This window comes from Melanerpes formicivorus, unplaced genomic scaffold (genome assembly GCF_026170545.1).
Source record: "Melanerpes formicivorus ecotype bairdi unplaced genomic scaffold, bMelFor1.0.p_v2 SCAF_164, whole genome shotgun sequence".
Taxonomy (NCBI): Eukaryota; Metazoa; Chordata; class Aves; order Piciformes; family Picidae; genus Melanerpes; species Melanerpes formicivorus.
In genome coordinates this window covers 612,482-623,024 of record NW_027142516.1, presented here as the reverse complement: position 1 = coordinate 623,024, position 10,543 = coordinate 612,482, and the positions used below count along the sequence as shown (strand labels likewise).

The 10,543-nt window shown below is 62.4% G+C and overlaps 1 protein-coding gene across 1 annotated transcript; it reads left to right on the top strand.

Annotated features, from left to right (window-relative positions):
* The first annotated feature begins 2,755 nt into the window (after positions 1-2,755).
* LOC137457225 (small proline-rich protein 2D-like) lies at positions 2,756-4,722 on the top strand. Its single transcript, XM_068169055.1, has 2 exons — positions 2,756-2,822; positions 3,883-4,722. Exon 2 carries the CDS (start codon positions 3,904-3,906, stop codon positions 4,357-4,359), a length of 456 nt encoding a protein of 151 aa, XP_068025156.1. The 5' UTR covers positions 2,756-2,822; positions 3,883-3,903; the 3' UTR covers positions 4,360-4,722.
* Positions 4,723-10,543: the final 5,821 nt, after the last annotated feature.

Here is a 10,543-nt window from a genome sequence, read left to right as displayed (position 1 = left end):
GATCACCAAGGGCTGATGATGGCCACCAAGGGATGATGAGGGTCACCAAGGGCTGCTGAGACTGCTGATGGCCACCAAGGGCTGATGATGGCCACAAAGGGATGATGATGATCACCAAGGGATGATGATGATCACCAAGGGCTGATGAGGGTCACCAAGGGCTGATGATGATGACCAAGGGCTAATGATGAGCACCAAGGGCTGCTGAGACTGCTGATGGCCACCAAGGGCTGCTGATGGCCACCAAAGGATGTCAGTGTGGGCTGCTGACTCACTGCAGTTCATGTGCTGGGTCAAGTGACCACGTTGCTCACCTCTGCTCCTCAAGGAGCTGCCAATTAAGGCCAATAAGCCACACATTAGAGGAGAGCCTCAGACAGGAGCTGAGGAGAGCCTTGAGGAGCTGAGGAGAACCTTGAGGAGCTGAGGAGAGCCTCAGACAGGAGCTGAGGAGAGCCTTGAGGAGCTGAGGAGAGCCTCAGCTGAGAGCTCCTCAGAGGTTTGCTCCCCACCAAAGCCCTTCCCACCTCTTGCCAGCCGAGGGGTAGCAGAAAGGGAGCTGTGGCAGCAGCCCTTGGCTTGGCTTTTAGAGGGCAGCAGGAAGAGCTCTGCTCAAGCTGCCCAGCAGAAGCTCCTCAGCAAGAGGAGGGGTGGAGGGTCCTGCTGTGCAGCCCCCTGAAAGCCCTGGGGCACAGCTGCTTGCTCAGCACCACCCAGCAGGGGCAGCCCCAGGAGAGGATCTAAGGAGGAAACTCTTCACACTGGGGCTGGGGAGAGTCTGGCCCAGGCTGCCCAGGGAGGTGGGAGATGCCCCCTGGCTGGCACAGAGCAGCCTGCTCTGCTTGGGGATGGCTGCAGCAGGGTTGGACTGGAGGTGCTTTGGAGGCTCCTCCAAGCCAGCCCAGTCTGGGCTTTGATCATCCCAGGGTGCAGAGAGGGAATCCTGGGAGAGCCAAAGCCCAGCTGCTTGCTCTCTGCTCCCTCTGCACCCCACAGGCTCTCCCTGCTGCAGCCAGGGCTGCTGCTCCTCACCCTGCAGCAGCTGGCCAGGACAAGCAAACCACCACTGCCCAAGTCCCCCTGGCCCTCCTCAGCACCTCTAGGAGCCACCAGGGCAGAGCCTTGGAGGGGGGGTTGGGGAAAGCCATCCCAAGCTGCCTGCCCTGTAAGGGGAGAGGAATGGAAAGACTGAGCCCAGCTGGAGGTGATGCTGGGAGGGTGCCAGGAGCCTTGCAAAGCCCTGCTGGAGCTCCCCTGAGGAGCTGAGGGCAGGAAGGGAGCCTGATGCCATTCTCCAGGGGGATTCCTGCTCCCCAGTGTCAGCAGGATGAGCTGCTGCTGCTGCAGGGCTGGCTTGCTCCTCCTTTGCCTGCTCAGCAGTTCTGGGGGAGAGCTCAGAGGGGAACTTGCTGCCCTCAGAGCAAGGCTGCTGGCCACATTCCCCCTCTGGGCCTGCAGCAGCTCAGCTCCTCAGCTGTGGAGCCCAGCAGAAGGCTCCAGGAAGCCAGCTGGGAATTCTGAGCCTCAGTCCCCCTGGGGATCAAGCCCCTTGCAAAATGCCTTGGAGGCTTGAAGAGGTCCTCAAGACCTCCAAGATCCTCCAGCCCAACCCTGCCCAGGCTGGGGCTGAGCCCTGGTCCTCAGCACCACATCCCTGCAGCTTTGAGACCCCTCCAGGGGTGGGCATCCAGCCCCCTCCCTGGGCAGCCTGGGCCAGGCTTGGAGACCCCTTCCAGGGAAGAAGTTTCTCCTCATGGCCAACCTGAACCTGCCCTGGGGCAGCCTGAGGCCACTTCCTCTTGTCCTGGCCCTTGGCAGAAGGAACTCACCTGGCTCCAACCTGCTTATGAGCTGCAGAGAGCAAAGAGCTCTCCCTCAGCCTCCTCTTCTCTATGCTGAAACCCCCCCAGCTCCCTCTGCTGCTCCTCCCCAGCCCTCTTCTGCAGACCCTTCCCCACCTTCCCTGCCCTTCCCTGTCCCTTCCCCATCCCCAGCTCCCTCTGCTGCTCCTCCCCAGCCCTCTTCTGCAGACCCTTCCCCTCCTTCCCTGCCCTTCCCTGTCCCTTCCCCATCCCCAGCTCCCTCAGCTGCTCCTCTCCAGACCCTTCCCCACCTTCCTTGCCCTTCTCTGTCCCCTCTCCAGCTCCTCAATGTCCTTCTGGGAGCAAGGAGCCCAACCCTGCCCCCAGGCTTCCAGTTGTGGCCTCCCCAGGAGGGGAGGACGGGGAACAACCCCTGCCCTGCTCCTGCTGCCCACCCTGGGGCTGCTCCAGCCCCGGGGGGACCTTCCCTGAGAATTTGGGGATGAGATTTCTCACGGGGAAGGAGATCCAGCGTCCACCTCCTCCTCTAGATGAAAGTCATCCCTTCCCACAGCCCTGCCAAGAGCCAAGGTCTCACTGCAGACACTTAGGGAAATCAAGGAGATGGGAACCCTCCCAAGCACATTAAACCTCCCCCTTGGAGCAGCAATTAATGCAGGGCCTGCTGCCTTCTCATTGGGCTCCCAGCTCCCCTCCCTGGGAACCTCAGCATCACTTGGCAAGGGGGGGGTGGTGGGGTGGGGAGGAAAGGTGGGCAGCAGGGCTTGCTCAGGATCACATGTTCCACCCTGCAAGAGGGTTTCCCACCCCCCAGAAAAACCAACTCAGGATGTCAACAACTATGGGAAGCATGAGGGGGGTGGAGCTGCTGGGGCAGTTAGTGGTCAGGAGGTCATCCCCCTGGGCTGCCTTTGTTTCCGGCCGGCCCTACATAAAGGTTGGCACTTGGCTGCTCACCCCCCAAGTTCCTTTGGCTCCTCTCCTTGCCCTGGTGAACTGGTGAGTGCCTGGGGCTTGGCTCTCTTCTGCTCAAGAGGTTTTGCTGCTGGGTTGCAGCAGGAGGACTTCGCTTTCCCCCCTCATCTTTACCCCCTCCCAGGAGCTGCTGCGGGGTCTGGCCTGGAGCTGGGGGAACGTTCAGCTCAGCTTGGTTTGGCCAGGGGGTGGTTTGCAAGGGGCCCTGCCAGCTCTTCCAGGACCTGTGGGGGTCTCTCAGCCTCCTTCCTCTTCTTGCCTTCGTTAATCATCTCCTAAGCTCATTAAGTCTGGAAGCCAAGCGAAGGAGCGGAGGCTGCGGTGCAGCTCTTGGGACTTCAAAGGGGATGGGTGGGAGGAGAATGCTGCAGAGCACCTAGGTGGGGGTGGGCAGAGCTGCAGGAGGCAGCTGGGAGAAGCCAAGAGGAGGAAAGGAGCTGGGAAGAGCTCTGCAAGCTCTGGGCCAGCCCTGCTCTCCTGGCAGGACGAGGCCCAACCGCCCTGGTGCAGCTCCAGTGCCCGCGGTGGGGACAGCCTCCGGGCTTTGGGCTTCCTCCCTGGGCATCAGCAGCTCGACCTCTGCCCGGAGGGTGATGTGCTCTGGGCTGTGCCTGCGGGGCTGCAGAAGTGGGAAGGGAAAGCCTGGCCCTGGGTTGCCTGCTGGGGTCATTAGGAAGAGCAGGAGAGGCTCAACTGTCCTGCTGCAGCTTCTGCAAAGCTCAGCTGTGGGCAGCTGGAGGTTTTGAAGGCCAGGCTGGAGGTGGCTCTGAGCCACTTGCTCCAGGGGGAGGTGTCCCTGCCCCCCGGAGCTGGCTGAGCTTCGAGGTCCCTTCCAGCCCTGACCACTCTGCCACCCAGCTCAGGGAGGGGTTTGGCTCTGGGTCCTCCCCCCAGTGATGGCTGCAGCTTCCCAAGGAGGGAAGGAGCACCCTGGGCAGGCTGAGCTGCAGGCCTGCAGGCAGAGCTCCTTCCCCCAGCAGCTGCTTCCACCAGCCCTCTGCTCAGCCCTGCAGCTGCTCCAGGGGCTCAGCTTGCCCAGGGTCCTGATTTGGTGCCTTGTCTCTTCCTCTCTTCTGCTCCTCAGCCTTCCCAGCATCCCAGCAGGATGTCTTACCTCCAGCAGTGCAAGCAGCCCTGCCTGCCCCCTCCCATCTGCCTGCAGAAGTGCTCCCAGTGCACGGAGCCCTGCAAGACCGTCTGCGTGGAGCCCTGCGTGGAGGTCTGCCCCGCGCCCTGCGCCCCCCAGTGCGCCCCCCAGTGCGCGGAGCCCTGCCCCCCGCAGTGCGTGGAGGTCTGCCCCGCGCCCTGCGCCCCCCAGTGCGCCCCCCAGTGCAGCACCCAGTGCGTGGAGCCCTGCAGCACCCAGTGCGTGGACGTCTGCGTGAAGCCCTGCGCCCCCCAGTGCCCCTGCCCGGAGCCCTGCGCCACCCAGTGCTGCACCACCAAGTGCGTGGAGCCCTGCCCCCCGCAGTGCGTGGAGGTCTGCACCACCAAGTGCGTGGACACCTGCGAGGCCGTGTGCCTGGAGCCCTGCAGCACCTCCTGCTCCCGCCCGTGCTGAGCGCCCCCTTCCCCCGGGGGCCGCCAGCCTGGCGCGCAGGCTCCCGGGCGGCCGCCCCCTCCCCCCCCCCACGGCACGACCACCACCTTCCTGACCCACCTGCGACGGACCAAGGCCTCTCCTCAGCTGCTTGCCCCCAGCTGCCTTTGCCCTGAGCGCTCCCAGCCTCTCTCTTCGGCTTCCTCGGCCGCCGCCGGTGGGAGCTGCAGGCGGCCAGCGCTGCCCTGCTGGGCGGCCCCGGGGAGGGAGCAGCGGACGTTGGGAGCTGTCCCCTCTTCTCTTCTCTGCTTTGCCACCCTCTAATGTGTGTCCTCTTCTCTCCTAGTGTCTATCAGCAGCAATAAAAACCGACCATCGATGGCACCGGCTGGCTCCTGCCTTTCTTTCCCCTCCCTCTTCCCATGCCTGGGGACACAGCAGCCTCTCCCTCCCCTCCTTCCCTTCCTGCTCCCCTCAGGCAGCAGCTGCGGTCGGGGTGGGTTTGTGCCCGCAGCAAGGAGCTGGGGAGAGGGGAAGGGGAAAGCAGTAGGAAGGTGGAGTGACCTCTTCTACAGGCAGCCCCCCCTCAGCTGGGCGACAGAGAGAGAGGGGCAGAGCAAAAGAGCTTTGTCCTGCTTGGGGAGACCTTCAGCTCTCCCCTTTGTCACCGAGGGAGCTTTGGTCTTCACGTGGAGGCAGATTCGAAGGCAGACGGAAGGGGAAGCACAGCCCCGGATCCAAGACAGGAGGAGCTGAAGCCCTTCCTCCTGGCATCTCAATTGCCTCTTAAAGACCACCCTGGGGGAGGCCAGAATGGGGCTTGGGGACCTCTGGCCATGGTCCTCGGTGGCTGGACAAAGGATTTGGCGTCAGGAGATCAATCTTCTCCTGCCCCAGGAGCAGGGCTGAGCCCTGCGGGGCTGCAGGCTTCTTCCCAGCCCTCCTGCAGGTGCTTGGAGAGGCTCTGGGCAGCTCTTGCTCCTCTCCCCCCTCTCCCTTCCCCTTCCCCAAGGAGCGGAAGGCACAGCCCCGGCCGAGGGAGCGGTCGGGACTTTGGGCTCATTAACCTCTGGCCGGCACAATCCCCTTTTTATTGACTCCTAACCGAGTCTTTAGCGGGAGGCACGGTCCGGGGAGCTCAGGGAGCCCCCGTCGGAGGGCCCTCAGAGCCGAGTTTCGGTGCTCTTGGCTCCACTGTCTGCTTTGCCCCACGCATGGGACTCGCTCACCGCCGGCTCCGGGAGGGCCACGGCGCTTCCCCGTCTGGGCCGCGGGAGGGTTGCTTCTCCACCCTACCATATCATTATGGCAAGGGTGGGGAATATCTCACCTGGCACAGGTGAGAGAGTCCTCCTGAGGGGTGTGCCAAGAGGGTTACCAAATCAGCTGCTAATGAGCCCTTGCGTGCCGCGGGAGAGGGTCGGCCCCTGGGCTCCTCTTTGTCTCCGCGCTGTCAACACCAAAAAGCTGCCACCGCCCCCTCCCCGGGGGGGGATAATGAGAGGCAAAACACGTCCCAGGCAGGCAAACAGCTTCGGCACCGCCTGGCAGCTCCGGCAGACAGAGCAGGGGGGGAGGAGAGGGGCCGGGGACCCAGCAGCAGAAGCGGGGATGGAGCCTCGGGAGCGGAGCCTCGGGAGCTGCACCTCGGCAGCCCCCGGCGGCTGAACGCAGAGCTTCGGGGACCCGGCAAGGAGCTCTGCCTGGCTCACAGCTGCCTGCTGCTGCCTCAGGTGTGGGGCCAGGGCCCTCTTCCAGGGTGGGGGGAAGAAGTCCCAGCCAGGAAGTGCTATGCTAATGACATCCATCCCACACCGCGGAGTCACCTCTGGTCGGCTTCCAGGCATCTTCCCCCAGCTCTGCCTCCCGCCTTAGTCACTGAAACCTTTATCCTTCTCCCCCCCTCCCCGCTGCCAAGTGTTGCACCAGGCCCGATAATCACAGGCAGGAGCAGCCTGCAAAGCCCAGAGGAAGGGGAGGAAGAGACCTGCTGGGTTTTGCTCACCGAGCTTCCTGTGCCCCTAGGAGGATGAGTTGCAAAAGCCCTGCCGCAGCCCAGCCCTGGCTGCCTGTGGTCAGCGCTGGCATTGCTGGGATTCCCTTCCAGCTTCACAGCACCTTGGTGGCATCTGATCCATGTCACACAGGAAGGCTGAGGTGGGAAGGGAACCTCTGGAGAGCATCCCCTGCACCCCCCCCTGCTCCAGCAGGGCTCCCCCAGGGGGCACAGTGCCCAGGGGGGGTTGGAAGCTCTCCACAACCTCTCTGGGCTCAGCCTGCTCCAGGCTTCCAGCAGCCTCACCCCAAACAACTTTCTCCCTCCTGGCCTCCACTCTGTGCCCCTTGGCCTGGCCCTGGGCACCCCTGGGCAGATGCCAGCCCCAGCCTCTTGCCCCCCCCCAGCCTTTAGCTCCTGCTGAGCATTGCTCAGCTCCCCTCTGGGGCTGCTCTCAGCCCCAGGCAGCTCTCAGCCTTTGCTCCTCCCAGAGCTGCTCCAGGCCCCTCAGCACCTTCCCAGCCCTCCCTGGACCCTCCCCAGCAGCTCCCAGGCCCTCTGCAAGTGGGGAGGGGGAGCCCAGCCCTGGCCCCAGCCCTCCAGAGGTGTCCTCAGCAGGGCAGGGAGCAGAGGGGCAGCAGAACCTCCCTTGCCCTGCAGGTCACCCAGCCATGAGTAAGGGATGCTCAGGGCTGGGATGATGTTTCCATTAGCCTCTCCTGCTCTCCTACACCCCTGTCCATCATCCCTGCATGCCTCACACCTCTGTAATGGAGGCTGGGCTGCAGTTCCCAGGGCTGAATGTGACCCCACAGGGGCAGAGCACTGAGGACACCTCCAAACTCCCTCTTCCATTCGAGCTCAGGACAGTTTCAGTTGAAGCATTTCCTCTTTCTTCTTCCTTGGAAGAGTTTCAAGGGGAACAAAAAGGTTTCTGAAGCATGGATCCACCCCCCCAGGAGGGAGAGGTTCTGCCCCCAGCCTCAGCCAGCCAGCAGCACTCTTGGTGAAGCTTTAAATGCTCCAGAGAGGGGGAGGAGAGCCTGGAGCAGGATGCCCAGGGAGGTTGTGGATGTGCACTCCCTGGAGGTGTCCAAGGTCAGGTTGGATGAGGCCTTGGGCAGCCTGAGGGGCTGGAAGTGGATGGTCTTCAAGGGAGGTTGGAGCTGGATGATCCTCAGGGGGGGTTGGAGCTGGATGGTCTTCAAGGCCCCTTCCAACCCAAACCATTCCATGAGTGCCTGGAGCAACCTGGACTAATGGAGCTGTCCCTGCCCATGGCAGAGGGGTTGGAGCTGGATGATCTTCAAGGGGGGTTGGAGCTGGATGATCTTCAAGGGGGGTTGGAAGTGGATGATCCTCAGGGGGGAGTTGGAGCTGGATGGTCTTCAGGGGGGGTTGGAAGTGGAGGGTTGGAACTGGATGATCTTCAGGGGGGGTTGGAAGTGGAGGGTTGGAGCTGGATGGTCTTCAAGGGGGATTGGAGCTGGATGATCCTCAGGGGGGGTTGGAACTGGATGATCTTCAAGGGGGGTTGGAGCTGGATGATCTTCAAGGCCCCTTCCAACCCAAACCATTCCATGAGTGCCTGGAGCAGCCTGGACTGGTGGAGCTGTCCCTGCCCATGGCAGGGGGGTTGGAGCTGGATGATCCTCAGGGGGGAGTTGGAACTGGATGATCCTCAGGGGGGGTTGGAGCTGGATGATCCTCAGGGGGGGTTGGAGCTGGATGATCTTCAGGGGGGGTTGGAGCTGGATGATCTTCAAGGGGGTTGGAAGTGGATGATCCTCGGGGGGGTTGAAATTGGATGACCTTCAAGGCCCCTTCCAACCCAAACCATTCCATGAGTGCCTGGAGCAGCCTGGACTAGTGGAGCTGTCCCTGCCCATGGCAGGGGGGTTGGAGCTGGATGATTCTCAGGGGGCTTGGAAGTGGATGATCCTCAGGGGGGGTTGGAGCTGGATGATCCTCAGGGGGGATTGGAGCTGGATGATCTTCAATGGGGGTTGAAACTGGATGATCCTCAGGGGGGTTGGAAGTGGATGATCCTCAGGGGGGAGTTGGAGCTGGATGATCTTCAGGGGGGGTTGGAACTGGATGATCTTCAGGGGGGTTGGAAGTGGATGATCCTCAGGGGGGAGTTGGAGCTGGATGATCTTCAAGGGGGGTTGGAAGTGGATGATCCTCAGGGGGGAGTTGGAGCTGGATGGTCTTCAAGGGGGGGTTGGAGCTGGATGATCCTCAGGGGGGAGTTGGAGCTGGATGGTCTTCAAGGGGGGTTGGAACTGGATGATCCTCAGGGGGGTTGGAAGTGGATGATCCTCAGGGGGGGTTGGAATTGGATGCTCCTCAGGGGGGGATTGGAACTAGATGACCTTCAAGGGGGGTTGGAGCTGGATGATGTTGAAGGCCCCTTCCAGCCCACCCCACTCCATGCATCTAGGAAGGGCTCAAGTCGAAGGGGAGAGGTTTCTGCTTCCTTGGCCTTACCAAACCTCTCCTTCCACTCTGGGGAGAAGCAGCAGAGACAAAGCCAGAGGCAAACCCTCACAGCCCACAGAGGGCCAAGCACAGAGCTGCTGCTGGGCTGGAGCCTGCAGGACCTCCCCCGCCACGCTCAGCTCTGTGCCAGCTGCAGCCTGCCCCTGGTGAGCCCAGATCCACCTCTCTCCTGAGAGGGCACCTCAAGCCCTCCCAGCCACCTTCTGCTCCCCCTGGGCAGAGCTCAGGGGTGGGACCTTGGCCCAGGGGTCAGGCCAGGCTGAGTTATTAATGAGTTAGCCAGGAATTAGCAGCCTGGGTGTGCCCTGCAGTCACAACAGCCAGGCCCCCGCAGCAGGAGGCATCTCCCAGCCCTTGACTGAGGTCCAGCTGTTATGGAGGTGTCAGTGGAGCAGGTTCTGGTTGTGAAAGATTCTGGGCATCAGCTTAATCTGATGTCATCAGCTGCCTGGGCTGCCTCCTGGAAGCCTATAAAAGGCTCTCCCCCAGGAGCCTCAGCAACCTGAGAGGCTTCTTCTTGCTGTCCTCCACCAGCAGCAGCAGCAGCAGCAGACACCAAGGTGAGTGCTGTGCATGGGCAGCCCCCGGGCAGGGGGCTCCTGGTGCTCTTCTTGCTTCCTCCTGGTGCTCTCCTTGCTTCCTCCTGGCCTTGGCAGCTTCACCTCCACGCAGCTGCAACCCTCTTCAGGCTCTTCTGAGGCTTTCTGGGGGCTCCAGGGACTGACCTCCAGAGATCATCAAAGCCCTCAGCTGCTAAGAGCCCTCGTGGCTAACCCCTGGCTGCTGAGGGCCAGCTCCCCACGGCTGGCATCCCCCAGCAGCTTGCTTTGCACCCAGGGGCTGATGGCTGCAGCCTGCTGCACCCCCCTCAGGGCTCTGAGCTTCCCTTCTTTGGGTCAAGTCCTGCCACCAGCCAGGCAGGAGGACACTTCCCCACCTCAGGCATGGTCCTGCTCTGAGGCTTTCCATCACCTCAGCAGGGCTGTGGCTGCTGCTGTGCTTTGGGTACCAACTGATCTGGTTTGTTTCCCTCTCCAAGCCATCTGCAGTGCTGAGCTGTCAGCAGCTTTTCTTCTGCTGCTCCTTGAGTGGGCTCTGATGCTGCTTGGAGGCTCTCCTTGAGGCTTCAGTGGCATTTGTGCTGCTGCTCAGCTTTGTCAGAGCTGAAAGGTTTGGGGCAGAGGGGAAGGAAGGCTCTGTGCAGCTCCCTGGGTGGAGGTTGGAGCTGGGGGACCTGGGGGTGGTCAGCCTGGAGAGGAGGAGGAAGCTGAGGGGAGACCTTCTGGGTCTCTGCAGCTCCCTGAGAGGAGGTTGGAGCTGGGGGACCTGGGGTTGATCAGCCTGGAGAGGAGGAGGAGGCTGAGGGGAGACCTTCTGGGTCTCTGCAGCTCCCTATGTGGAGGTTGGAGCTGGGGGACCTGGGGGTGGTCAGCCTGGAGAGGAGGAGGAAGCTGAGGGGAGACCTTCTGGGTCTCTGCAGCCCCCTGAGAGGAGGCTGGAGCCAAGTGGGGGTTGGGCTCTCCTTCTACCAAGGAACAAGGGCCAGGAGAAGAGGAGATGGCCTCAGGATGCCCCTAGGGCAGGTTCAGGTTGGACAACAGAAGAAACTTCTTCATTGAAAGGGTTCTCCAAGCCTGTCCCAGGCAGGTGGCTGAATGCCCACCCCTGGAGGGGGGTCTCAGAGCCCTGGGGATGTGGTGCTGAGGG

Bases quoted from the DNA above. Each gene is read 5' to 3' on its own strand.
- LOC137457225 (XM_068169055.1), top strand. From the start codon at position 3,904: ATGTCTTACCTCCAGCAGTGCAAGCAGCCCTGCCTGCCCCCTCCCATC.